The sequence below is a fragment of the Castor canadensis genome, chromosome 11 (genome assembly GCF_047511655.1).
Source record: "Castor canadensis chromosome 11, mCasCan1.hap1v2, whole genome shotgun sequence".
NCBI classification, from domain to species: Eukaryota; Metazoa; Chordata; class Mammalia; order Rodentia; family Castoridae; genus Castor; species Castor canadensis.
Genome location: NC_133396.1, coordinates 106060757 through 106086409, shown reverse-complemented (window position 1 = coordinate 106086409; position 25653 = coordinate 106060757). Strand labels below are relative to the sequence as shown.

Below are 25653 nucleotides of genomic sequence, written 5' to 3'. Positions count from 1 at the left end.
AAAAGTGAGCCAGAGGCGCCAGCTCTGAGCTGGACATGTTCACCCAGAGGGGCCCAGGGATGGGACAGAATTGGCTGAAGGAAACTCATGGATGATTCTCAATGGTAGCCTCAGCCAGAGCCTTCCAGAGGGTGGGAGCAGTAGTTATGCCAACCACTGAGAAGGGGGCAACCAGTCAGGGCACCACCCAAGCCAGAGGAAAGGAAGCTGAGCTGGCTTGGCTGTGGAAATGAAAGATGCAGTGGCCAGCCCCTCCCTTCTACCAACCCCACCCCCATCCCTGTCCATAGGGGCTGACTCAGCCTGTTCCCAGACCCAGAACCTTCTTTTGCTAAACCCTGGGGCCTTTGTCTGTAGTCATGAGGCCTGAGGGGGGGTGGGCACAGTTAATAAAAGGCACCAAGGACAGTTCCCACACCCTTCCTCAGAACTGCTGCCCACATGCAGTCCTGGACACAGCCCCTAGCCCAGACTCTACCCTTCTCCCTTGGAGGAGCCCTTCGAGATGCTGGGCTCCGGGTGCCTGTCATTAAGATGGGCACAGGGTGGGAGGGCCTGCATCGGACCCTGAAGGAAATAGCCTACATCCTCCTCTGCTGCTGGTGTATCAAGGAATTACTGGACTAATAGCAGCAGGGAGCTACCTCCTCTCCCTCTCTGGCACCATGACTGCTGGCATCACTCAGGTGGGCAGGGTAGGGCAATCAGACAGGAGGTGCAGCTCAGTGTCTGATAGAGCCTGCCTTTCAGCTACCCATTCTCTTCTGTAGCCCCATCGTGACTCCTCAGGCCAGCTGTGCTCAGCCAACAATGAGCCACAAATGAGTGAAGAGTGAAGTGTGGATCCTGCTTTGAGTTGTGCCATCTTTGTTAGACCTGCCTCATCTCTGAGCCTCCATTCCCAACTCCTGCCTCTGATGGACCTCTGGTGGGCAGAAGCTTGACTTGCTGACTAGGACCCCAATAAGACTGCCAACACAACCTGGTACTCTTCCAAGCCTGGCACAGTGAGCCCACCAACCCAGATGGTTGATCTTACCATGCCCTCTTAGTACCAGGAATGGGATGCCCCCTAAGATCTCTGTTTGAGAATCACTGAACTATACAAATAATAAATAGGCCTTCAGGCCCAAAATTCTAAATGTCTAAAGAGGAATGAGGAAAAGTCAGTACTGAAAGGGTCTTGGAACCTAAGTGAAGACCAAAGAGTGAAGGAGATTGTCCTGGGTAGAATTAAGATTGTAAACCATGTTTCCTGACTCACTGGTGCCTGGGTGGAGAGCAGAAAGGCCAGGTTCCTCCCAGCCTGTGTGTAGGGAGGGGGTTCACCTTGGGTGGGATCTTCCGTGAGGCCCATGGTGTTAAGAGGGGACTCAACCCAGCCCCTTCCCAAATGAGACCTGGTCTAGGCAGTTCCCTGCCTGCCTCTGAAGAGCTTGGGGAAAACACTGAGCCATTCCTCAGCTTGTAGAGGAAGCAGGCCCCATGAGCTACAAGAGATCCCAGCTCACACACAAAGATGCAGGAGAAAAGCACCAGCCGTGGCCACACAGGTCCTTCAGGCTTATCACAGCATGACTGTCAGGACACAAAATAGCCTGAGTGAGTAGATTTGACTCCTTGCGTCCCCTTTGCAAACACCAATTACATGCTTTCCCTGAATCACTTCCATGCTCACTGACATGCCCACCCATAGCCCCCCACAACCTTAAAGTTAACCATAGGGTTTATTCAATGTTTCCCTGAGATAACCCTCCAGCATTTCCTGGCATCTTTTGGTATCCAGCTATTGTCCACCTCTCTTACCTGGGGCACAAGCCTGGGAAAGGTATTGGGACCAGCTCTTCCTCAGTTTTAGTCTTAGTTAACTCCTTTTCCTCTTGTTTTTGTAAAGCTAATATGTGCCTAATGAACTTACTTTTTGTAAGTTTCCTACACCTATCCTCCAATACCCCACCCCCCCCAGCTCTCCTCCTTGGAGATAACCATAGTTTCCAGCTTCTTGGAGAACATACAGACACTTGATTCAAAGACTGCATCTTCATTCAACAAACATTATTGCTGGGGATGTAGTTCAGTGGTAGAGCACTGGCACACACAACAGCAAGGTCCTGGGGTCAATCCCCAGCACAAAAGACCTATTAACCAATTAAAAAAACAAGCCAGGTGCCAGAGGCTCACACCTGTAATCCTAGCTACTACTCAGGAGTGAGAGATCAGGAGGATAGCGATTCGAAGCCAGCCTGGGCAAACAGTTCGTGAGACCCTATCTCGAAAAAACCCTTCAGAAAAAAGGGCTGGTGGAATGGCTGGTGAACTCAAGGTGTAGGCTGGTGGAATGGCTGGTGAACTCAAGGTGTAGGCCCTGAGTTCAAGCCCTGGTACCACAAAAAAAAAAAAAAAAAACCCTCAATAAACAAACATCACTGAGCATCTACTGTATGCCAGTTTGGGAGCTTTAGATATAGCAGAGAACAAAACAGATCCTGTACTTGTGGAACTTGCATTCTAGTAGGTGGAAAGTCTATATAAACCATAGACTTTTTTTTTAAGTTTATGGATATTATTAGGTGCTAGGTATTATAGAAAAAAAGAAAAAGGTGAACTTGCGGGGGAGGGAGATGGTGAATGTGGGGCAGGTCTTGGGCCTAAGTAAGAACTTGAGCTTTTATGCTGAGTGAAATGAGGAGCTCTTGTAGGGTTATTGAATTGATTTTTTTCTTTGAAAGGTTCACACTGGCTGCTGTGTTGAGAACAGACTTTAGGGAGAAAGGGTGAGAGACCTATTAGTAGGCAATACGCACAACATAGGTCAGACACAGTAACAACTCAAGTCAGACTTGAGAGCAATATCAGTGGTGAGAAGTGGCTGGATTCTGGATGCTTATTCTTCACAGTTGGTTAACATAATCTGCACAGTGCTCTGTACTGTGCTTTTTCTTCCTTCATATATTTTGTACAGGATACCACAGCAGTACATCTGGAGCTTGCCCATCCTTTTATTTATTTATTTATTTATTTGCCAAGGGAGGGAGAGGAGAACAGGGTCTCACTAAGTAGTCTAGACTGTCATTAAACTGGTGATCCTCCTGCCTCTGCCTTCCAAGTGCTGGGATTATGGACCTATGCCACCACACCTAGCTCTTGCACATCTTTTTTTTTTTTTCATTGCAGCCTAGTACTCTGTAGTATTTGAACTCCATATTGTTTTTACCCCTGGTAGCTCAGTGTCCCTAATTAGTTAGTTAGTTAGTGTCCCTCTTTAGATGTTCACAACATGCAGGTCTGGTCTTGCCCAGTTCCTTCAGAGCCCTCCTCCTCACCCCAGGGCACAGCAGGGAGAAGGGAGAAGGTACTGGCACCAAGCTGGGAGAGGTTAGTGGTGAGGGGCAGTCAGAGAATTCACCGTCCTCTCTGAATGTGGGGCTTCTCCCTCTCTCTTACAGCCTGCACCCTGTTTGGCCAACAACAGCCCCTGACTCATACCAAGCCTGTTGCCTTCTTTTCCTTTCTTAGGATTTCCTCCCATTAAGCTGGACAGTGCCTACAGATGGATTCTAGAGTCTGAAGTCTGGGCACAAGGGCCTTTGCTGGGGGAGGGGATATTTGGCAAAGACCACAAGGGAAGTGGTGGGTGGAGGAAGGCAGAGTCCAGGGCTGTGGGCTGTGGTGAGATGGGTGGTGGGGAGCAGGAGAGGGAAGAGGAGTAGAGACTGCCAGAGGTTCAAGGAAAGTGCCAGATCTGGAGAGAGAGCCTTGATACTGGAAAGACTACAAAAAATGATGCAGAGACTAACTAAAATATATACTGAGAGCCCTTTTCATACTATAGAATGCTTTCAGCTTCACAACAGTCCACTTGGAAAACAGGCAATGGGTAATTATCCTATACTAATGTGAAGGAAACAAGCCCAGAGAGGTAAAGTGATTTGTCTAAGGTCAGATAGACAACACTCTGCAGTAGAGCAGTCATATAGTGAACCAGGATTTTCTGATCTCAAATTTAGGGCTGTAGTCCCAGCTACTCAGTAGGCTAAGATGAAAGGATCACTTGAATCTAGGAATTGGAGACCAGCCTGGGCCACATAGTGAGATCCATTTAAAAAAAAAAGTCAATTTCAGGGCTTCTCCTTAACATGTCTTCTTCTTTTGAGTTAGTGTTGGTGGAGATGTGACCTTAGTGCCCTGGAAGGCAGACAGGCAAGCCAAGTGTGTGTCCCAAGCAGCACTTGCTTCCCCTTTTGCTTCCTTTCTTGGAAAATTTGGAGGTCTCAACTATGTCCTTTACACCTAACCCACCCCAGACCAGGAGATCTTTCGTGGCCCACCCTCCTCCTCCACAAGGAAAAAAGAAATGCAGCCGCTTCCACACAATGTTCTTTCCCAAATAAGCAGCTCATGATTTGTGCGTTCGAACTACTACCTCAGGAGCTCATGCAGAGGGTGGGAGGTAAAGGGAAGCGCTACCAGGCTAGGAGAGGAGGGTAAGGCCCGCACCTACCTTTTGGCTTCCTAGGGCCCTCTAGTGGCCACAAAGGATAGGGGAATGGGTGGGCTAGGAATGTAGCTGACAAGGCCATCCAACTGGAAGCAACCCCTAAGTACAACAGCAAGAGGCCTGCTATCAGAGGCAGGTGGGAAAGAGCCATTACTGAGAAGGGGTCCGAAGAGGGAAGCGCAATAAACTGGACATCTTAGTAATGATCTCCGGATGGAGGGCTCCCACGTTTCCCCAGTAACACGGAGAGGAACGCGGAAAGGAGGGGCGTGGCAAGCACTGTTGGCCCCCAAGGCAGAGGCTTTTATTTGCATTTCGTTTACATGTGAGTTATTTCCCCCTAGACACACACAGGTCTCCGGCCCTTTCTCAGTTCTCTGACTCCAGTCTTCGCCAGCCTCGGAGCCGACCCAGTCCTCCTGCCATTCAGTACCTTTACAACATTCGCCACCAGTCCTCTACCTACTCCGCTTTCAATACAGCGACCCTATCCCCTAGCGGGGCTCCTAAAACCTCCGGGTTTTAGGAGCCGGGAGACCTACGCCGCCTGGTGGCTGGCCGGAGGGAGGCTGAGTGCAGAGGGGTTCTGTTACGCCTTCTCAGGGACGTGGAGTTTTGGAAAATGTTCCCCAGAGCTTCCTGGAGCTAAATTTACCTCCCCCGGCCCTGGGGGGCGCAGAGATCCCGGCGGCGATTAGCGCTGCACGGCAGCCGACTCCAGCCGAGAGGCCCGGAATAGGCGCGGAGTTATAAATAGTGCTGCCCGCAGGTGTGGGGGGAGTCGGAGGGAGGGGGGGTACCCCTGGCAGCCACGGCCCCTTCAGGTGGGTTGGGCGGTCGCAGTGGGGGTTCTGGGGGGCGGCGGGCGGAGGAGACTGCGGTCTGTGCGCCCCCAGCGGTTTCCTGGGCGGCGGGTTTTTCGAGGGAAGCGGAGGCAGCCGAGGTAAGGGGGGCAGCGGCGAAGAGGTGGGCGCCTGGCGCAGGCTGACGCTCCGCTTTGGGCTCAGCGCCCCACATTCCGAAACAGGCCCCCAGATCCACTCATTTAAGACCCCGCCCAGACAGAGCCAGACGTCCTCTTTTCCCATGCTTCTGCAAGCATCTAACTTTTCGGCAGCTACCATTCGGCGCACGTGGCCCAGCCAGTGCCTGCACCTGGCCACCGCTCCGAGTCGCTCTCCCCAGTCCCAGATACACAGTTCTTCCAGCTGGGGCTTTCATCTTTCTCTGGGAGAACGCCTCACTTTTGGGGTATTTACCCACCTCTTGCTACTTTCTTCAATTATTAAGGTCTAGATGGTCGCCTGAAGATTTAAGCCTGGACGTGCGGATCTGGGGTACTCCCTTATCTTCGACAGGCCCCACAGTTGCCCTGCAGCGCCCAGCTCCAGTCCGGGTTGGGGGGCCCAGCCGGGGTTCTACGGGAGGGGCGGGGCCTCCAATCAGCGTTTCTCTGCCCGCTATCTCTGCGGTTTGGTGAGGGAGGGCCTTGAGTTGGGGGCGGGCGGGAATTTCAAGTCGGGGTTCCCCCTCGGAGCAAGGAGCGGAGCTATTTGCACAAGGAAAAGAGAAGCATGGGAGGAACTGAGGAACTAATAGAAGGTTCCAGGACTGCTGGCACCGGAGTGGGGAGTGGCAATCCAGCTGCAGAAGGATCCGGGTTGTGTCCAGCCAGACGCCAGGCGCGACCCCAGAGATGGCGGGCGGGGCTAACAGAACCCTTCGCGTCTCTGGACCCTAGGGCTGGTGCCAAGGTGCCCGCCTTTACATTGCCTCTAGAGGCCCTGGGCCACTTTTCGCCCGACCCCCTCCATCTTTTTCGTCAACCATGTACCCAGCTTCCTGAAGCAGCCCCCCTCTCTGTTTCATTGGTGCATCTGGCGTTGCCTACTTGTCTCTGGCACGGCCCTTCCCCTGGCCAGCGAGACCCTCACAGCAAAAGAAAAGGAAAAAACCCAGCCCACTCCCCACCCGCTCCAGGCCCTTCGGACTTGAGTGTGTCCGGCGGTGCCCAGAAGAAAACCCGGAGCAGTGACCAGCCTTGGGACCCAAGGGACAGGGAGGATAGGAAAACCCGGAGCGGATTACTCAAGCCGGAGCGTTCCATGCTACTGCTAACCCCTTGTTCCTATAGCCCCCCTAATTCTCCAGTGAGATAATGTCTGGGGTGGGGGGCTGTTTGGTTTGGCCTGAACCCTCAGGGGCGCCTCACACTTTCCGCCCCTGGCTGGGGCGCAGGGCAGCGGCCCCGAGGCTGAGTCACGGCGGAGGGGAAAGAGGGAGAAAGAGGGAGGGAAGGACCCGACTCCGCCCCTCCCCGAGCGGGGATCCCGGGTCAGCCCGGGTGAGGGCCAGGGCCCCCCTGGCGCCGCCCATTGTGGTCCAACAGGTTGAGCTGGTGTCCCGCGAAGCCACCTGCTGAAAGGGAGGGAGAACTCCTGGGGAGGGGTTGGGGAAGGGAGAGCGAGTCCGACCCGGTTCGGCCTGGCGGGCTGCTGCGAAGCCGAACCTAGCCCGAGGGAGCCGGATTTGATTCCGTTTAACACTAGTGGGAGGGGCTCTTTGGGGTACTTAGCACAGCAGGCCCAGCTGGAAACGTCCCTCACAGGCTACCTTTCTCAGAAGGGGGCACTGAGTATGCATCCCCCGCCAAACCCACACATACACTCATAAGAAACTCAGGCCCCCTTCGTCACCTGAGTCTCGGAGTAAATCCGTATCAGGATGGTCCTCCTTCGTGGAGACTCAGTTTCTCCACGAGGGAACGCGCGGGATGGAGGCGGAGAGCCGGAGCATGAGTGCACCTCCCCCTCCTGGTCCCGGCCCCTCCCCTCTGACAATGCCAAGGCCACAGCGGGCACCGGCTGGAGTGCACAGGCTGCTTGCCCCGAGCGCCGTTCCCTCCCCGCGGGGCGCCGTCACGCGTGGGGAGGGACACAGTGTGCCCGCAGCCTCACTCCCCCGCTCCCTCTGGGGGGGCTGGGGCGTACAGACCCGAGCTGAAAGCATGGTGGCCTCCCACTCTCTTCCTCCTGGGGCCCTGACCTGATTATAGCCCCTCACGGGAACCCCCTCCCTCAAGACACTAGATCTTCACCCCTACCCAATCTATCCTTAACCTCTCATATCCTTCCCTCCCAAGGTGCTGGACTGTAACAGAAGCCCCAGTTGGAAGACAGGGAGCCCCAAAGGGGCTGCTCTATTCCCTGGCCGCTGCGGACACTGCCCCCTTCCCCCCCTTCAGGTTTCAGGCCAGCCCCTCGGCTCCGCCCCCTCCCTGGACGAAAGCTAGGCGGGACCCACTTGGGATGGGCGAGTGTTCAGACCAATGGGCTGTTAGGGCGATGGAGTGCGGGGGGCGGGGCTGGGTAGAGGCAGAGGGCTGGACCGGGGTCGGGGGCGGAGCTTTAGTTAAGGTGGACTGGGAGAGATCCCGGTTGGAGTGGGGAGAGGGAGAGGGAGAGGGACCGCGGCAGGTGAAAGGAGATAGAGAAGGAAAGAAGAAGGGAAAGGAGGAGGGTGGGAAAGGATCGGGGTGTAAAGTAAGAGCTCGGAGGAAAAGGGCGAAGGAGGAGGGAGGGACCAGTCCGCGTCCTGCAGGGACTGGCTGGACTAAGGGGTTGAAGTTTATGTCCTTATTGGGCGGAGGGAGGGGGGGCCTGGGGGGGCGGGTAAAAAACCAGGAAGTGACAGAGGGTGTTGCTAAGGGTGGGGGGGGGAGTTTGGGGGGTGGCAGGGGGCGGGGGGAGGGAGGGGAGGGATGGGGGGAAAGCAAGCAGGAGGACAGGTGAGACAGCAGGACAGGTGAGGCGGGCCCTGAGGGGGGGGCGGGTGGGAGCCAGGTGAATGTACGGCTCTTGGTGGCCAAGGGGGGGCGGGCGGCAGGAGGAGGCAGAGGGCGGCGGAGGAGGAGCCCCCCAGCAGCGATCGGCGAGCGACTGACCGCGGCCTTCTGACCAGGACCGGAGCAGGGCCCCAAGCCCCCGGGCCTGGCGGGGGACGCGCTTCTCCCTATTCACTGTGCCTCAGCTGCTCCAGCCAGCGGACCCGACGGCCGAGAGGTGAGTGTTCCCCACTTTTGTCTCCTGGCTAGGGGTCTACTAGACTCAAAACTACTGCAGTGTCCTTCGTCCGTCCTGTAAGTGGGACCCCCACATACACTCGCATGTAGATCAGATTCTCATCAGTCCCTTCCCTGGTTTTTGGAATTGGTTTTAACTGGAAAGAAAGAGAAAGAAGGAGCTACGGCCGCCCCCAGCCCTGGGCGGAGGGTCCCCAGAAACTTTGTCTGCACTTCTCCTGAGATTAGACAGACTGTTGGCTACGGGATGGAGAGGAGGTGAGGCGGTGCTGAGCGTTCCCCCAGTTTCCTTCGTGACTTTAGGGGGAGACCCCAGACCCGACTGAATTGAGGGAATGGAAACACTGACGGACTCTAACTAGGACATCGCCCCCCCCCCCCGCGCCCCCTGGCGCGGTGGGTTGGACCTGGGCCAGTTGCATGGAGAGTGGGGGGGCTCCGGAGGAGCCGCAGCTTGGGGGAAAGTTACCGGCTGGACTATTCGGTTTCTTGCGCTTTCAGAGCCGCGCTCTCTCTCCAGCAGTAGTAGGGCTCGGCAACAACCTCTGAGCCACCCAGAACGACCCTCTCCCTCGCGCCCCTCAATCACACTCCCTTTAGGCTGCAGTCCCGCCGCCACCTTTTGAAAGCCAGCTCTTGCCCTCAGAACTCGAGAGCGAGGGTAGGTGGGTGACTGGGAAGAATTCTACCTACCTATCTACCACCCGTCTCCCCACCAGCGCTGGCGCACCTGCCCCTACCCGGAGTGGGGGTCGCTACTATGTTGTAGAACCTAGTGTGCGCCTCTGGCCAAGGGGTGTCATTCAAAGGGGTGGGGGGCGCTGCTTTCAATTTCCAGATTTCTCTCCCCTCCTCCCACCCCACCCCAAGTAAGTGAGCGACGTGTCCCGGCCAGAGCGAGGGGGGGCGGGAATGGGGGGGCAGCGTGGGCAGCGGGTTGTGCCCGGACACGTGCCTGCCCAGGCGCCCCGGCCCTGCTAGTGTTTGGAGAGAGGGCGGGTCCCCTGCCCCCCGCCCCGCACAACCCCCATGTATCAAAGGGCGGCTGAGACGTGGTGAGACCTCGGGGCGCCCTGGGGGGCGGGGGGGGGGAGGCGGGGAGCCTGGGTCCGGAGCAGGGGAGGGGCAGAGGCGCCGGTGCTAGCTGACCCACAGGAAACGAGCGCTGCTGACCTAGTTTGGGACACCGGAAGTGGGTGCTGGGGAGAGGGGGAGACCGGCAGGCTGTCCTGGCTTCCGGGCCAGGTGGAGGGCGTTCTTGAACTGACCCCCTCCCGAATGCCTCGGAGACCCCTAGCTGCAGCTGGGAATGGGAGTGAGTCAGCGCAGCTATCTCCCCTTCTTCCAACTTATTCCTAGAGGAGGGAGACGTTTATCAGGGGCCGGGGGGAGGAGGGGGGGAGCTGATTGGGCAGTTAGGGGTTAAACCAGGATGGGAACTCTCTGTTCCCTAAGGGAGTGTGTGTGTGTTGTGGGGGGAGGAGTACTGAGGCCTGGAGGATTATGGGGTTGCCTCCTGCTGCCCCACACACACCAACTGGTTTGGTCACCCCTGTACCCTCCTGGCACTGTTGGTAGAGCTGGCATGGAGTGGGCATCAGATTGGGAGACTATATCTGGCATAAGGAGTGATGTGCTGTGCTGGAGAAGGACATATTTGTGACTAGGTTTGGGTGGTAGTTAGTATTACTCCTTAGTGGTAATTGGGGAGAAGGGCAGGGGGCTCCCCCTGGAGCAGCTGATGAAACAAGAAGAAATCTCTGCCTCTTGTCCCTGGCCCCCGGGACCCTGGCTCCCCCAGCGTGCCTCTGTTACATGGTTGCTGTGGGCACGACGCTGTCTTCTGGCACCCTCAGACACTGTCCCCTCCCTTGGGTACCACACCCCCAAGCCTTGGTACAGGGGTCAGGAAGGGGTTAATGCCATCAGAAAAGGGGCTCTGGCATAGAAAAAAGGCAGTGCCCACTAGGCTCAGGTGTCAAGGAGACTAGCCTGCTCAAATGGGGCCCTCTCATCACTACTCAGCCCTGGCAATATGGACCCCAGTTTCTGGGAGACAGGTGCTTCACCTCTTCCCCCTTTCCCTTGGTGCCCCCTGGCACCCAGGGCCCCCAGCTCCTCCTTGGCCTAGTGCCCGCCCTGGGAGGGCGCGGCGGGCAGCGGGGGCTGGGCTAACAATGCACCATCGGGCCCTTTGTGTGCTTGCACTTGGCACCCTGGGGAAGGGTGGGGGAGGGGGCCCCAGCAGGCATGGGGGGGGCGGAGCGCCTCTGGGGTGGGGACAGTAAAGGCTGGGGGAGAAAAGCAGAGAATGAAAGCAGGTGGGGAGGAAAGGGAAGTAGGTCAGATAGGGTGCTGGCCCCCCATTCCAAGCCTAGGCTAAGAGAACCAGTCTTAGATCCTATGGCTGCCTGGATGGCATCATGCTGGTGCCTGAAGCCCAGCCTAGGACTGGACATTTTGGGGTTAGAAGTCACTGCCCAGGGGACTGCTCAAATAGAGAAAGCTTGGCTTGGTACTGCCCCCTTCTTGATGGCTAAGAGACCCAGTTCTCCTGGCCCAAGGCCAGAGTCCCAAGATGGGGAGTGAATGGGTTCCAGGCAGGGCACTGCCCTCTGATAGAAGCCTCTGGGCCTGCTTCAGGGCTTCCTGCCTCCAGCCTGCTTGGCTCTCTGACCTTCCTGAGAGTTAAGACTGCCCTTACCACCCGGCCTTGGGGCTTGTGCCTGTTTTGGCCTAGGGCTGAAAAGGAGGGTGAGGGAAGAAGGTGGGGACAGGCAGACGGATAGGACCCTGGCATGGGGTGTGCCTGCCCTGGCCTCTTCCCCCTCCTTCTGCTGAGTAAACTCGTGAGTAAACTTGACGTTTTGCCCGGACAGTTTGAAGTTGCCTCGCCGCCACCCGCCCCCCACACCCCCCAGTCCTGCCAACACACAAGAGGCCAGGCGCCAAGGCGGGCCTGGGGAACTAGGGGAAGGGGATAGAACTACTGTCATCCAGCATCAAGGACTTGGGGATCAAGAAAGATCCTGCACCCAGCCAACCTCAGGACTTGGCAGGAGTCTTGACTGGGGCCTGTCAGCGTCTGTCTCAGAGCCTTAGGAAGCCCAGAACAAGTGTTCTCAAAGCAGGTCCTCTGCCCACCTCTGACCTCCACCCCCACTAGGGAAAGACACCAGCTGCCATCTGGCCCCCTGAGATGCCATCTTTAATGTTCACAAGCTGCCTGGCTCAGGGGAAAAGCTACCTTTAGTGGATTCCTTAGGGAGGCCAGAGAAAGTTCCCCTCTTCATTCTGTCCCACAGCCAGGGATGGGTGGAAGGCAGGTGGCCTTGGCATCTTAGCCCTCTCCTCTCTGAGGTCTCCCAGCTGCCACAGCCTCTACCCTGCTCCTTCCTTAACCTCACTGTGCTTACCATTAGCCCTGGCCCTGCCCTGGCCCCAATGCTTCCTTTGCCTTCTGGCTTTCCCAGAACCATACCAGCTTTCAGAGCTTCAGCAAATATCCTGGCAAAAGAGGGTTGATGGCAGGCAAACAGAGCCATTGACCTCCATAAATGCATCAGTATGCTGTCACTTGACATCACTAATTCCTCTTATGTCTCCCAGATCACCAGAGTAACAGGGGGGAAATGCCTTCCCAGTCCCTGCCAGGCCTCAGAGTGGGGCTCCCCCAAGCCCTTGCTTTCGACCTCATGTCTCTGGCTTCAGTTTCCTTCCTGTTTCCACCGCCCCCCCCCAGCTCCTCCCCACCCATATGCCCCTTTCAACAGACATCCTCTCCTCCTTCCTTCCTCCTTTCCTCCCCCTTTGCCTGGAGCAGGAGTCCTTTCCCCCCACTGTGGACCTCCTAGCTTCTCAACCTCTTCTTAGACACAGTCCCCTTGGAGATATATGACCAAGTCCTCTGCTCTCCTTACCCTACCAGCCAGGCTCCTGGGAAGTGGAGAACCCAAGGCTTCCCAAGTGAACTACAACTCCCAAGGTACATATAGAGTGACTGTGGTGCACACTGGGAGTTGTAGTCCTTGAGCTCTCAATTTGGCTGAGTCTGGAAATGTTTCTAGATAAGCATAAAAGCCAAGACTGTGATAGATTGCAACATGGGTACCCTCTCCATCTCCCCATTTTATTCTTGTTATTCCATTCCACGTGACACCATGTATCTATGATTGACATTGATCTCCCCAGCTGAGACATGCTACTCATCCTCACCTTAGGGCTCCACCCAAGAGATGCCCACACCCTGCCCTGCTGCCCCTAGCAGGGGTGGACTGAGGGGCCCCATGAACTCCTTCCCTGCCCCCTGCCCTCCAGGCTGGTTCCCTCCCTTTATGGGGATCAAAGGGCAGGGAACAGCCCCACCCCACTCCCTCTCAGACAGCCCGCACTAGACTAGGGCTCTTAGACATTGCAGGGACTTTGGTGCCCAAGCATTTGCTTGGGCAGGGGAATGCCGGGAGGTTGGCGCCTGGTGGCAAGAGAGACACTGGCCCCCACCCTGGGTGTGGAGCCTTCAGTAACTGCTCATGGGGCTGTCCACAGCCTCCCAGGCTCTGTTTGTGTAGGCCCTGACCAGTATGCTGCCTCTTGAGGTGGCAGCCTGAGAACAGGGTCTTGGCCCTTATCTGTAGGGCCTAGGGGCCTGGGCCCGCCTGCCTGGCACCAAGGCGCAGGGGTGACCCTCCCCCACTCCAGGCCCACAGTTGGCATAGGGTGCTGGGAGCAGGGGGGTAGGAGGGAGAGGAGGGCAGGACTGCCAGCATCCTGGTGGGTAGGTGCCAACCGGGCCGGGAGCTGGTGAGGGGCAGCAGGCCAGCGGCATTGAGCCAACAGCTGTTGGGGGGAAAGGGGAGGAGGTACTTTAGGGGGCATTTCTGTGGACCCCCCCCCCCAGCCTAGCAGGACTTGGGATAGTTTAGTGTCTGGAGGATACCAGGGTGTCCCTTATTCCAGGAATAAGAGACCCCAGGAGTTGTTTAAGTAAAACTTTGTGGCCCACCCATCTCGCCTCAGAGCCCTCCTCAGTTGCCCCTCAGGCCCAGGCGGGTCCCACCCAACCGGCCAGGGTGGCAGCAGCTTGCGCAAGGGGTGGGGCTAGGCGCTTCCCAGCAGATGCCCCCTCCTAGCTCCTTCCTCTTTCGATGCCTACAGCTCCCCCCATCTGTCTATCCCCCTCAGGCCAGCTCTGTCCCCCTGGTCCCCCTGGCTACTGGGGGCTGGTATGAGTGCTGCCCCCTGGCCTGGTTGGCAGGGGCTGGCGTCCAAGCGAGGAACTGTGGTATGTGAGTGGGTTTGGGGTGAGGCTATGGGGAGGGCAGGGTGCCGCCTTGCCCAGCCCCTGAGGGCCCCAGCCCAGTACTTGGTAGGGAGAATTCGGACAGCTCCCAGGGGGCCAAGGGCCCACTGGGGTCTGTAGGGCCTCCATATGGTCCCTTGATGCCACATGCCCTGAGGGGCTGAGACCTGGGCACCTGTCACTCCTGGCACTGACTGTCCAGGGTTCCCCTCCTCCCTCTTTGGCCACTGCTGCCTCCTGTCCCCTCCCCTCCCTTCTTCCTTCTCCTGGTCCCACCTCCAGCAGCCTCTCCCATTGCTCCTCCTCACCTCTGTCCTCCTGGACTGTCCTAGCTCCTACCTTTCCTACCCCTCACCTTTTTCCCCTTTTAGGAGTGAGTAAGGACAGGCGGGGGTGGGGACAGCTGGGGCTTCGGGCACCGAAGGCAGAGACTCTGGGCCCTCTCCCACGCTGCCAGCCCTTGGGTAACCCCTCCCTCTAAGCTGGGGGGGAGGGGGACAGCACCCAGAGGGTTAAGGCTGTAGGGGGGAGGGGCTGGGCCAGGTCGTGGGCGGCCCCTTTGAAGGAGGGAGCTGGAGCGGGGAACAGCCACCTTACCTCCCCCCCCCAGCCTGGCCCTCCCCCACCCCTCCCAACGTGCTGCCCCCAGGGGCCAGGAGGAGTTGCCGGCAAGGCCCCTCAGCGTTCAGGTGAGTAGGCCCTGCTCTGGCTTGGGAGGTCAGGCCCCAGGGAAGGCTTGGAGGCCTAGAATTGGCCAAGGGTCAGAGAAGGATTGAAAAACAGTCTAGGAAGAGGGTGCCCAGACTTCACTGGAGACTTTGGGGAACTGAGGATCAGAGAGGCTAGAGTGTGGGGAGGCTTCAGAGTGTAAGAGACACGAGAGGACCAGGAGAGGCAGAAGGGGCCTACGGGGGAGCAGAGTGATTGCTGGGCCAGGCCAGGAGGTTGGACAGGCTGGCAGGGAGCCGGGCTCCAGGGATCGGGCTGGGGTGTCCTCTGGGGCTGGGGGGGCTCAGGTTTCTGCCGGCGCGGCTTGGCGGGTGTGGGGTTACCAGGCGGCTCGGTTACCTAGCTGGAGACACTAGACTGGGGGGGAGGGGGGTACAGGGTAGACCCTGGCACCTTTTGCCGTCTCTTCAGGCCTAAAGGGACTTGGTACTACCCAGGCAGACCCTGCTGGGAACCCTGATGACCAGGATCTATCCAAGTGGACAGTTGCCTGGCCCAGGGTGGGCACCCTCCTGGGAAAGTCCAACAGCTCCAGGGCTGGAAACTCTGACGGGCAGAGAGGCACCGGTTGTCCCCCTCACCCCACATCCGCTCTCACTGTACACTCCCCTCTACCACCTGTTCTTTCCAACTGGCCCCCAAATTTTGATCTCCTGCTTCATCCAGAAGGTGGGTGTGGGTACCCCAAATGCAACCATCTCTTGGCAATACCAGGCCTTAGAGCCCTGGTCCTTGATTTCATTCCTCTGCTCCCTCTACCACACACACACCTAGGGAGAAGAGATGATTGCTTGGAGCAGAGGTACAAATGGAGAACATGGGAGAGACTTGAATGACAGAAATGATGAGAAGCAGGAAAGAAAGGAGAGGTAGGGATGATTCCTAGCAAGAGGCCTAGGGCTAGGTGTGGTAGAGATGAGGTGAGGAGCTTGGCACAGGCTGAAGGAAGGAAAGCAAAGAATGAATTTTGTAGAGGGAAGACAAGAGTCAGAGAAGGAAGGGGACAGAAGGAGAAATCCAAGACAAAGGCCAAGAGGTAGGGATGATTCATGGGCAGGAGGTACCCAAAGGTGGTGGTGTGAAAGCTGGGAAAGAGTTGCCCCTATTCCATCCTCCGCCATCTTTCATCTCCCTTCCGTTCCCCTTGATGGGGCTAAGGGACTGTGGGGTAGGACTGGTGTCATGAAAAGAAAATGTGGAGGAGCCCCCACACCAGGATTGGGGGATGGGGGGGCACAGGTTTAACCCCCACAGCACCGGGAAGCAGCCAACTCCCCTCGCCTCCTTCCCCCTTCGTGGCTTGCGGTCTCTCTTCCCCTCCTCGGCCCCCAGGAAGTGTGAGTACTGGGGGTGGTGAGGTTAGGAGGGGGGAAGCTTCACATGGGGGATGGGAAAAACATGCATAAGCTTGGAGGGGCAGGTTAGGGTGGTCTCCATAAGTGCTTTGGCAACCCTGGGCAGAGGACCTCTTCTTTGGACCTCTCCTTCAAAGCCCTTCAATCCTCAAGTAAAGTGCTCAGCGGCTCACCCTGCATCCCCAAGTAGGCAATCCTGATGGCTTTGGCCCCTGGGCCCAGTGGATCTCTGAAAGAGTGGGGAAATAAGGATTCCTGGGTCCCTAAGGACTTTAGCCTGGCTGTCCAGTTTCCCCAACCCCCCTGGTCCAGCCACAGGCCAAAGCCTTGTCTTCGTGCAAACTTAACTCCAAAAAACAGGAAGAGAACCTGAGGCTGGAGTTGGGGGTGGGGGTTGGGGGTAGAAAGGAGAAAGAAGGGGGAGGGGTGGTACCAGGATCATTTGGAAGAGCCTCAGGTCTCTCCATCACCCGAAGCAGGAAGATGTCAGAGTTTGGTCCTCATCCTTCCTCACCCCAAGCTGCTGCCCCAGGAGAAACCTGGCCAGGCCCCTGTCAGGCTCCCTGGCAGAGCCTGGTGGGGGGCGAGGGGGGGCTCCATGTTCCTGTGTCTCAGGCCCATATCTATTTTCTCCGCTGCTAATCCTGGTTCCGCCTGCTGCCCCCCACACTAAGCCTCAGTCCCCTAATCCCCAGGGTTGGGGGGGGCCAGCTTTACTCAGCTGCCCCATTCAGGGCCTCCTATTCCTGCCCTTCAGCTGGCTCAAGCCAGCAGTGTTGGCCTTGGTGCCCCCCAGCCTTGCACTGGACACTGCCTGAGATCAGCACCTGGAAAGAGTTCCAGTCTCTTTTCTCTTTCCAGTACAGGACTCGTGACCTCTACCTTTTAGTTTAGTGATAAACACACCCTGGAAGGTGTCCTTGGGCACCAAGGGGTAGGTTATAGGGTCTCTCATCTTTGCCCCCCTCCCACCTTTCTCACCCTCAAGTCTTCCCCCAACCAAAGATAGGGCAGGCTTGACACAGGGCCCAGTTTCAAGAGAGCTGCCCACTGGCTTGGCCGGTCTAGCAGGCCTGACAGTGAGGGGAGCCTGAGGGGGGTGGCAGGAAAGAGGGGAGCAATGGGGCGGGGCCCCAGTTCTTCCCCCTACCAGGCAAACAGACCAAACAGACCTTGCCTGGTTCCCTGGCACAGCTGCCCCCCCCAACCACCACACACACCCATGCCCACAAGGTCTTAGCAAGAGGGGGCATGCCAGGCTGGGTGGGGATGTGCTGCCTTCATGGGGCGTTGGGGGACTGAGCCTTCTGGGATGCAGAGGTGGGAAGGGTGCCCAAGGTGGGGTGGGCACCCTTGGCACCAGTGCCCCACCCTGGCAGAAAGAAGAGGGAGGCCTCCACTCCACCCACCCCTCCCAGATGATGGGGCTAGGAGTGCCCCCTTGGCCTGGTTGGCACCAGCATGGTTCCAGGTGGCATCTCTGTTGGCATGGGTGCTAGAGCCTTGGGTAAGGGCTGGGGGAGTTTCCCAGAACCTGGAAAGCCATTGAACACCCTGTCCTCCCATGCATGCCTTCTATCTCTCCCATCCTGCCTTGCTACCTCTTGGCCATGGGCATTGGATTTGGGCCTAAGGAGTTAAACACCCACCCTTGCCCAAGCCTGAGTAACTTTGGTGGTGAACCAGCCTCAGCTTGTGACCTGACAGCAGGGTCAACCAATCAGCACCCCAGCCACACCAAGTTGTCATGGAAACCAGCCCTGGGGTGGGAGAAAGGAGAAAAGAGGCGGGCTTAGCAGCAGGAATGGGTGGGGCAGGTAGGGAAGGAGAGAGAGGGAGCCACGTGCCTGCGGGTGCCCAGCTCCCAGCCAATGGACAGACAGGACAGCCCCACCCATTCCCCCCTAGGAAGGACAGGATCCACTAGGACCCAGGAGGGTGCCCACTGCTGCTCTTGCTGCCCACCTGGTTTTTGTTTGTTCCTAAGTCCTAGGGCCATTTGCCACTTGGATTTTTTCTAAAGTACAGGAAGGAGAACCAAGGAGGGCGGGGAAAGTAGTGTTCTGAGGACTTAAGGTGGGAACAGGTGGTCTATCTAAAGATACCTGGGAGTGTTTCTAAGCCAAGACTGACATGTGGGTGCTGTTCACTCAGGGCTTCTGTACAGGCCCTGGCATTGTAATGAAGGTGACAAACAGGGAGGCAGACATAGACAATGCAGTTCTTGTGTCCTAAAGAGGAAATTTGTGGCCCTTGACTCCCCCCCAAAAAAAAAAAAATCAATGGCTAGGGCTGATCAGCTGATAGAGAAGACACTGACAAAATGTCAGTGGGACTTGCCCTTAAGGATCATCTGAGTAGCCTTTAATATTACAGATGAGGACAGGCCTCCTCAGGAAAGGAAGTGACTTGTCCAAGGTCAGGTAGCTCCTTAGTAACCTGGCTCCCTGAGGGTGATTTGAGGGAGGGAGGCAGAGGCCATGTGTGCAGTGGAATCTGCCCCCAGGCCAGGCCTAGGCCACACCACTGATTGAGCCCCTTCTGTGTGTCAGGCATTGTGCCACACTTGGTCTCTTTTACCCATCATCACAACCCCAGGAGTCAGCTGGCATTATCCCACATTGTAGAAGAGGAAAGAGGCTCTGAGATAAAAAAAAAAAATCACTTGCTTAAGATCATGAAGCTAAGAATTCAAACTCAAGCCTGGCTGACTCCAAAGCCCAGCTCTTTCCAGACCCAACACTATCTCCTGTTGCTCCAGACCCTCAAAATGTCAGGGCTGAAGGGCTGAGCCCTTTGGGCTTCCATTCCCACCCCTCCTTGCTCCACTGAGGAAAGTGAAAAGAGAAATGACATGCCAAACAAAGGTCATTCTGCAAGGTAGCAGAGCCAGGATTTGCAGCAGCTCTCCCCACTCTAATGTCATAACCCCTGCCCCTCAGCCCTGCAGGGCCAACCTGACTGGGCCCTGGAGGGGGAAGCGTTGAAGATGGAACCATGTCCTCTCGAGAAGGGGTGCTCTCCTGGAATAGGGAGGAAGGTGGTGTAGTAGCTGAGGGGGAAGGGGAGGGGTGGGACTGGAACTTGGCCTATTGGCAGTGGGGGAGGGGGCGGGGGCGATGCTTATCTGTGCGGGGCAGGAAGTACCCGCGCCAATGACACCCCAGCAAAGGGTGGCTGCTCCCTGGCCCCATGGGGGAGGGGAGGATGTATGGGGGAAAGGATGCTGGGAGCTGTTTCCCGTTTGGCCTTTAGGGGAGGGGATCTAGACAGAGAGATGAACTTTTGATGGCTGTGGGAGGGGCCCTAGGAGGAAGAAGATGGTGTTTGGAAGGCCATCTCTTGTTTGCACAGTGTTTTACAGTATAATTACCTGCTTTAGAGAGAGAACCTGGACATGCCTGGCTTCCAGCAGACCTTGTCCAATGTCAGTCTGAACTCCCTTGTTGACCTCTACCTGAGCTACGAGGAGGCTCCATCACAGGCTGTTACCCACATTTCAGAGGACTGAGGCCAGCCAGAGCCACCTGAGTCCTTCAGCCAATTCTTCCTGAAGACTAAAGCAAGACCCAGGTGTCCCACCTCCTGGCCCAGCACTTCTTCTGTAGGAATGGGGATTGGGGCTGGTGAAGTGGATGGAGCTCTAGGAAAGCAGAAAGGCAGGACACCAGAGGCACAAGAGAAAAGCACAGGGATGAGGGAGCAATGGTGATGAGGATGTAACTGCTGGGCCCACTGCCTAGGCTAGAGCTCCACACTGCACTTCACTTGTAAAGTCGCTGCACCTCGGTTTCCTTGCCTATGAAATGAATGATACCACACTTTGGAGGGTTTTGGAAGATTAAATGGGTGTAAAGCACTTGGGAGACTGTCTAGCGTTAGCCATCCCCCAATAAATGTTAGTCAGTGTTGGTACCCTTTCCCTAGACTCCCTTGCAAACCTAAGTACTCTTAACTTCCCCTTTATTTAACTCTGCAGGAGAAGATGGGGAGCTCTGAGGATGACCTGATTGGAATTCCATTCCCAGACCACAGCAGTGAGCTCCTGAGCTGCCTCAATGAGCAGCGCCAGCTGGGCCACCTATGTGACCTTACCATCCGGACGCAGGGCCTCGAGTACCGCACCCACAGGGCTGTGCTGGCTGCCTGTAGCCACTACTTCAAGAAGCTCTTCACTGAGGGCGGTGGAGGGGCTGTCATGGGGGCAGGGGGTGGCGGGACAGCTGCTGGAGGAGCAGTGGCTGGTGTGTGTGAGCTGGACTTTGTAGGACCAGAGGCACTGGGGGCCCTGCTTGAATTTGCCTATACAGCCACATTGACCACCAGCAGCGCCAACATGCCAGCTGTACTCCAGGCCGCCCGGCTACTGGAGATCCCTTGTGTCATCGCTGCCTGTATGGAGATTCTGCAAGGCAGTGGGCTAGAAGCTCCAAGCCCAGATGAGGATGACTGTGAGCGAGCCCGACAATACCTGGAGGCTTTTGCCACAGCCACAGCCTCAGAAGTTCCCAATGGTGATGATCCACCACAGGTGCCCCTCTTACCACCTCCACCTCCACCACCTCGGCCTGTGGTCCGCCGCAGCCGCAAGCCCCGAAAAGGTTTTCTGCAAACCAAGGGAGCCCGAGCGAACCACCTGGTACCTGAGGTGCCTGCAGTGCCCACCCAATCCTCGACCTACGAGGAGGAAGAGGCGGTGGGCCGAGTGGGCAGCAGTGGGGGCAGTGGGTTGGGGGACAGCTACAGCCCTCCCACAGGGACTGCCTCACCTCCTGAGCACCCGCTGGGCTATGAGCCCTATGAAGGTGAGGAAGAAGAAGAGGAGCTCGTATATCCTCCAGCCTATGGGCTGGCACAGGGCAGTGGGCCCCCACTGTCTCCAGAGGAGCTGGGCTCAGATGAGGATGCCATTGATCCTGACCTGATGGCCTACCTAAGTTCCCTGCATCAGGATGCCTTGGCACCAGGCCTGGATGGCCAAGACAAGCTGGTGCGTAAACGCCGCTCCCAGATGCCCCAGGAGTGCCCAGTCTGCCACAAGATAATCCACGGGGCTGGCAAACTGCCCCGCCACATGAGGACCCATACAGGCGAGAAGCCCTTTGCCTGTGAGGTCTGCGGTGTGCGATTCACCAGGTGAGTGCTAAGTAGGGAAGGGGACCTGCATGGGCTGGGAGTGGGGTATGAGATCTGAGTGTAGAAAGATGGTTCTAGAGAGGCTAGCGCATATGTGGGTTTCTGGAGTGCCAGGAGGGACCAGGAGAAAGAAGCCAAGAGAGTGGTCAGGAAGGATCTGGGGCTCCAAGCTAGCTGGAGGCAAGTCATCCTGGGGCAATAATGAGGGATGGGAGTAGGTCCCCGCCCAGGAGCATGACTGGGATTGGCCAGGGATTCCATCATCAACACCTCCTTTTACCCCTGCCTGTACCAGGAATGATAAGCTGAAGATCCACATGCGGAAGCACACAGGAGAGCGCCCCTACTCGTGCTCACACTGCCCAGCCCGCTTCCTGCATAGCTACGACCTCAAGAACCACATGCACCTGCACACGGGGGACCGGCCCTATGAGTGCCACCTGTGCCACAAGGCTTTCGCCAAGGAGGACCACCTGCAGCGTCACCTCAAGGGCCAGAACTGCCTGGAGGTCCGCACCCGGAGGCGCCGCAAGGACGATGCGCCACCTCACTACCCACCGCCCTCCACCGCCACCCCTTCCCCTGCTGGCCTCGACCTCTCCAATGGCCACCTGGACACCTTCCGCCTCTCTCTGGCTCGATTCTGGGAGCCATCAGCTCCCACAGGACCCCCGGTGTCCACCCCGGGGGCCCCTGATGAGGAGGAGGAAGAGGGGACACCGACCACACCCCAAGCTGAAGGTGCCATGGAGACCTCTTAAAGAGGGATGAGTGGCCAGACTCGAGCACAAGGCCAGCAGCACAAGGCCGGGGACACCCATGCCAAGCAATGGGAGCACACCGGGCAGGCAGAGCTGGGGGGAGGGTGGCACTGAGTCTTGTTGGCGTCAGAATCAGCCCCTTCTCCCCACAGCCCTCATTCCACTTCTAAGCTGATGTTTTGGGGCACAGGCTCCCCAGATTGGGGTGATCACCCGAGAATGATACATATGATAGTATGTATATATTTACAGCTCTATTGTAAAGGTGGGATCCCTGTCCCCAGCTGCTCCTGGGGAGTAGAAGCAATAATGTATTTCAGATTTGTGGGGTTCCACTTCGGCTATGCGGGTTTCTAGGGGCCTGGGGCTTGGGACCAAAGCCTTGCCCCACTCCCATGCCCCCTGGGGTTTGGGCTGTGTAAGGGGGTGAAGGACTGCCCCACCCTTTCAAGACCCCTCCTTCCTGGTTTCTGTTCCTTTTTCCTGGCAGTGAATTATGCAAAGGGGGGGGGGGTGGCAAAGGAAGGGTAGGTAGGGGGAAGTAAGGTGAAAGCTTGAAAATCTGGGGGACTGGGCCTGTAAGGACGGAGCCATCCCAGTCCCCCTCCGCCCTGCTCCAGCGCTGAGTCATGGGGTCCTGGAGAAGAAGGGGGCGGGGTGGCCTGATTGGCTCGCCCGCCCCTGGGGGCAGCAGGAGGAGCCCCGCCCAGCTAGGGGAGCGCTCGCTCCACTCCCCTCCCTGCCCCTCCCCTCCTGCGTCCCCAGGCAGGGAATGTCTTGTTCCCGCCGCTCCCTCCCCAGGGCCAGAGGGCAGGGCGGGCCGGGCTGCGTCTTACCCTTTTCTCCCCACCTCCTCCCCTCCCAGGTGCGAGCCGGGAGCCGCCGCCACCGCTGCCGCCCCTGACTCACGCCGCCCCCGGGCTGGCGGGCGCTGGGTGTGGGACAGGGTGAGGGGTTGGGGGAACCTTGCGGGGAGCGGGCGAGCCGGCGCCATCTGGTGGCCATGCCCTGCGCGGGCGAGCGCCTCCGGTGGCCGCCTGGAGCGAGCTGGCTTCACGCACCCCAACCACCCTGGCCGGTGAGCTGGCGCCCCCTTACCACGGTGGTAGGCAAGCAACTCGCTTGCCGCTGGGAAAGTGAGCTGCGGACCTGTGAGAAAGGGATCCGTTTCTTGGGTCCTTGTCTGTCACTCTTCTAGGATTGAATCCACCCCATTCTGTACATAGCCTCTTCTGTTGGTCTTGTTGAAATCTAGTTTCAGATTTTTAACTACCCAATTCTGCTGGGTGGGGAGACTCTTACCCCCAACCCCTTCCTCGCTGGGTGCTGGACCCCCATTGCGGCCTGGGCTCTGCCTTGCACTATTTCCCTTCCTTGGCCTGGCGGCCCCTCCCCCTCCTTAAAAGGGGCAGGTTCAGGGGCCCGGTGCTCTCCTTCCCTCCCATGCGCCCCCATGCCCATTTGCACAGCTGCCCAGGTACCCCCAACAGTGGGGAGGGGGTCACAGGGAGAGGGTAGCGGGACCAGTCCCTGTATCTATTTAAAAAGTGATGATGTAATATATTTGGGGAGGGGAGGTCGGGTGCTCTGGGCCTCATCTTAGCATTTCAGGTGATGGGGGAGTCCAGGACTGGGGAGACCTGGGGCTTAGCCCCAGAGAGTGGGGACAGTGTGGCCTCCCCTCTCCCTACTGTGGCTTTCCCAGTCAGTGCCTTAGTGGGGGAGGCATTCCCTCCTCTCCTGTTCCCTTCCTCTACCCCTGCCCCCCTCGGGTGTAAGCGACAGGACGAAATAATAATAATTTAAGATTCACACTTGTGTCCGCTTTTGGTTCCTTTATTTTTTGGGTAGATGGGAAGGATCAAAAGGGGAGAAAGGTGAGAGACAGAGGGCCCTGGGGTTCCAAGGCTGGGGAGGGGGGCTTCTTTGGGGGCAGAGGATTTCTTAGGTGGTCAGTTGGGTTCAGGGGGCAAGGGAATGTGGACAGATTGATGGGCTTCTGGAAGGAGCTACTGTGACTGCTTCCTTTGCAGAGGCTCTTGCTCATCCAGGTCACTAGGGAGGAGAGGAAAAGGGTGGCCCTGTCTCCCATGTTGTTTTCACAGGTGCCTGCCTATCCCCGCCCCATCTATTCATGTTCAGCTCCTGGTACTTACCAGCCACTTCTGCTGTCCCAGCCCATGGGCCTACATGAGCCCATCTATGGCTGTAGATAGCTTCTGATTTCAGGCTGGTGTTGAGAGATGGGTAGGCAGTGACTTGCCCAAGGCCATGTAGCCAGCCAATAAGGACAGAACTACCAGCAATCTTAGTAATCAGCCCTGCTCAAGCCTCAGCTGCACTCCTGTTGACCCAGCTTTTAACTGCATTGGGCCCTCTGGAACCTTTCAAAGAAAACTTGGCCTCCCCTTCAACCTCTGTGTTCATCGAAACCTCACTCACCCTGTTCACACTGGAATGTGCTCACTGGAGAGTTTTCTTTACAGTCCTCCCAAGTGCAGGCAGCTTATCCTTCTCAAGCCCAGCTGGCCCATAGTGTTTTCTGCAAAGCCCCTGGCTGTCATAGCAGCTATATCAGTGGCACCGTGATGGGCAGTCCTCTCAGACACCTTACCATATTCATTTAGGATGGCAGCACTGAACGTTGACTGCGTGTGTGGTCCACCATCTTTCTCATGGGAGGACCCATGAGAAAGGACTCTGGCCTTCCAGTCCTTAACTTGGCTCTGCTGACCTTCACCTCCACTCCCACTCAGACGTCTTCATCCTTTGCTGCTCACAAGATTTGTCCCAGAGTTCTTCCCTGGCCACTCTCTGAACCCCTCCTGTCCTTCCAGCTCTCTCCCTCCTGATCAATGCCTCTGTTCTAACACCTCATCAGGACACTACCTAGACTGCCTGTCCCCTGGGACTTCAGCTCCTTGTCTTCAAAGCCAGTCATCTCAAGAATTCTTACTAAAGACATTCCGCCTCTCTTCCCCACCTTGGCTTTCTCCTTATCTGCCCAGAAAGTCTTCAACCCTTGAATCCTATTCATGACTACCACATTTGCCAGAGAAAACCACACAACCAAGCACACTGGAGCAGTCATTACAGGCTATGGTTTTTGACATCACCTGGGCCTTTAACTCTACCTGGAAATCCCTCAGCCTCCCCAGTCAGCTTCTTTGCACACTCCCCAAGGCAGATATTTCAGTTGCCACCACCTACTTGAAATCTTATGCCACTCCCAACCACACCCTTTGCTCTCTCAGCAGGTGCCCTTGTCTCCACCTCCCCAAAGAAAAGTGAGGCCACCAGGCTGGAGCAGGCTCAACTCTGTTCAGAGAGACTTCCACTCTCCCCACCTGTCTCAGCCAACCTTGCTCCTGTCTTAAGGCAAGGACTCGAGCGCATCCCTCCCTCTTCAATACTCTTTTCTTTTTTACTTCCTAAATGCACAGATCTCCCTGTAATTGGATATAGAAACATCCACTGGTACTGGCTCCCTTGAGCATGCTAGACAAGTGCTCTAACAATGAACCACATTCCCAGCCATGAAGCTAACTTTTACCATCAAGCTTCCTGTTTTTGAGCTGAGCATGGGGACGCATAACTGTCATTCCAGCACTTGGGAGGCTGAGGCAGGAGGATCCTGAGTTTAAGGTCAAGTTAGGCTACATAGTGGGACCCTGTCTCAAAAAGGAAAAAAAAAAAAAAAGTCTCCTGTCTTTAACTATAATGGTTATATTAAAGGAATTCTCAAACTTCTGGTTTGAGACAGTGATACAGGAGGTACATGCCATTTCTGAGTC

General features: G+C 57.0%; 2 protein-coding genes across 6 annotated transcripts; both read left to right on the top strand.

Moving 5' to 3' along the window:
* The first annotated feature begins 104 nt into the window (after window positions 1–104).
* Window positions 105–1267, top strand: Lenep (lens epithelial protein). Its single transcript, XM_074047955.1, has one exon. The coding sequence runs from the start codon at window positions 442–444 to the stop codon at window positions 625–627; it is 186 nt and encodes a 61-aa protein (XP_073904056.1). The 5' UTR covers window positions 105–441; the 3' UTR covers window positions 628–1267.
* Window positions 1268–8231: 6964 nt separating this feature from the next.
* Zbtb7b (zinc finger and BTB domain containing 7B) lies at window positions 8232–23671 on the top strand. Of its 5 annotated transcripts, none has more exons than XM_020166196.2 (4): window positions 8232–8302; window positions 8459–8559; window positions 19942–21098; window positions 21394–23671. In XM_020166196.2, exons 3-4 carry the CDS (start codon window positions 19948–19950, stop codon window positions 21857–21859), a joined length of 1617 nt encoding a protein of 538 aa, XP_020021785.1. In that variant the 5' UTR covers window positions 8232–8302; window positions 8459–8559; window positions 19942–19947; the 3' UTR covers window positions 21860–23671. The 5 variants fall into 5 exon arrangements, with proteins under 5 accessions (XP_020021785.1, XP_020021786.1, XP_073904049.1 ...); XM_020166197.2 differs by having other exon boundaries at window positions 8246–8285; XM_020166200.2 differs by lacking the exons at window positions 8232–8302; window positions 8459–8559 and adding exons at window positions 16431–16538; window positions 18364–18366.
* The last annotated feature ends 1982 nt before the right edge of the window (window positions 23672–25653 follow it).

Excerpts from the sequence above, each read along its gene's own strand:
- Lenep (XM_074047955.1), top strand. The coding sequence starts at position 442 with ATGCAGTCCTGGACACAGCCCCTAGCCCAGACTCTACCCTTCTCCCTT.
- Zbtb7b (XM_020166200.2), top strand. The coding sequence starts at position 16,446 with ATGTCAGAGTTTGGTCCTCATCCTTCCTCACCCCAAGCTGCTGCCCCA. Across the intron at positions 21,099-21,393 it reads TGCGGTGTGCGATTCACCAG|GAATGATAAGCTGAAGATCC; the intron begins GTGAGTGCTAAG and ends TGCCTGTACCAG.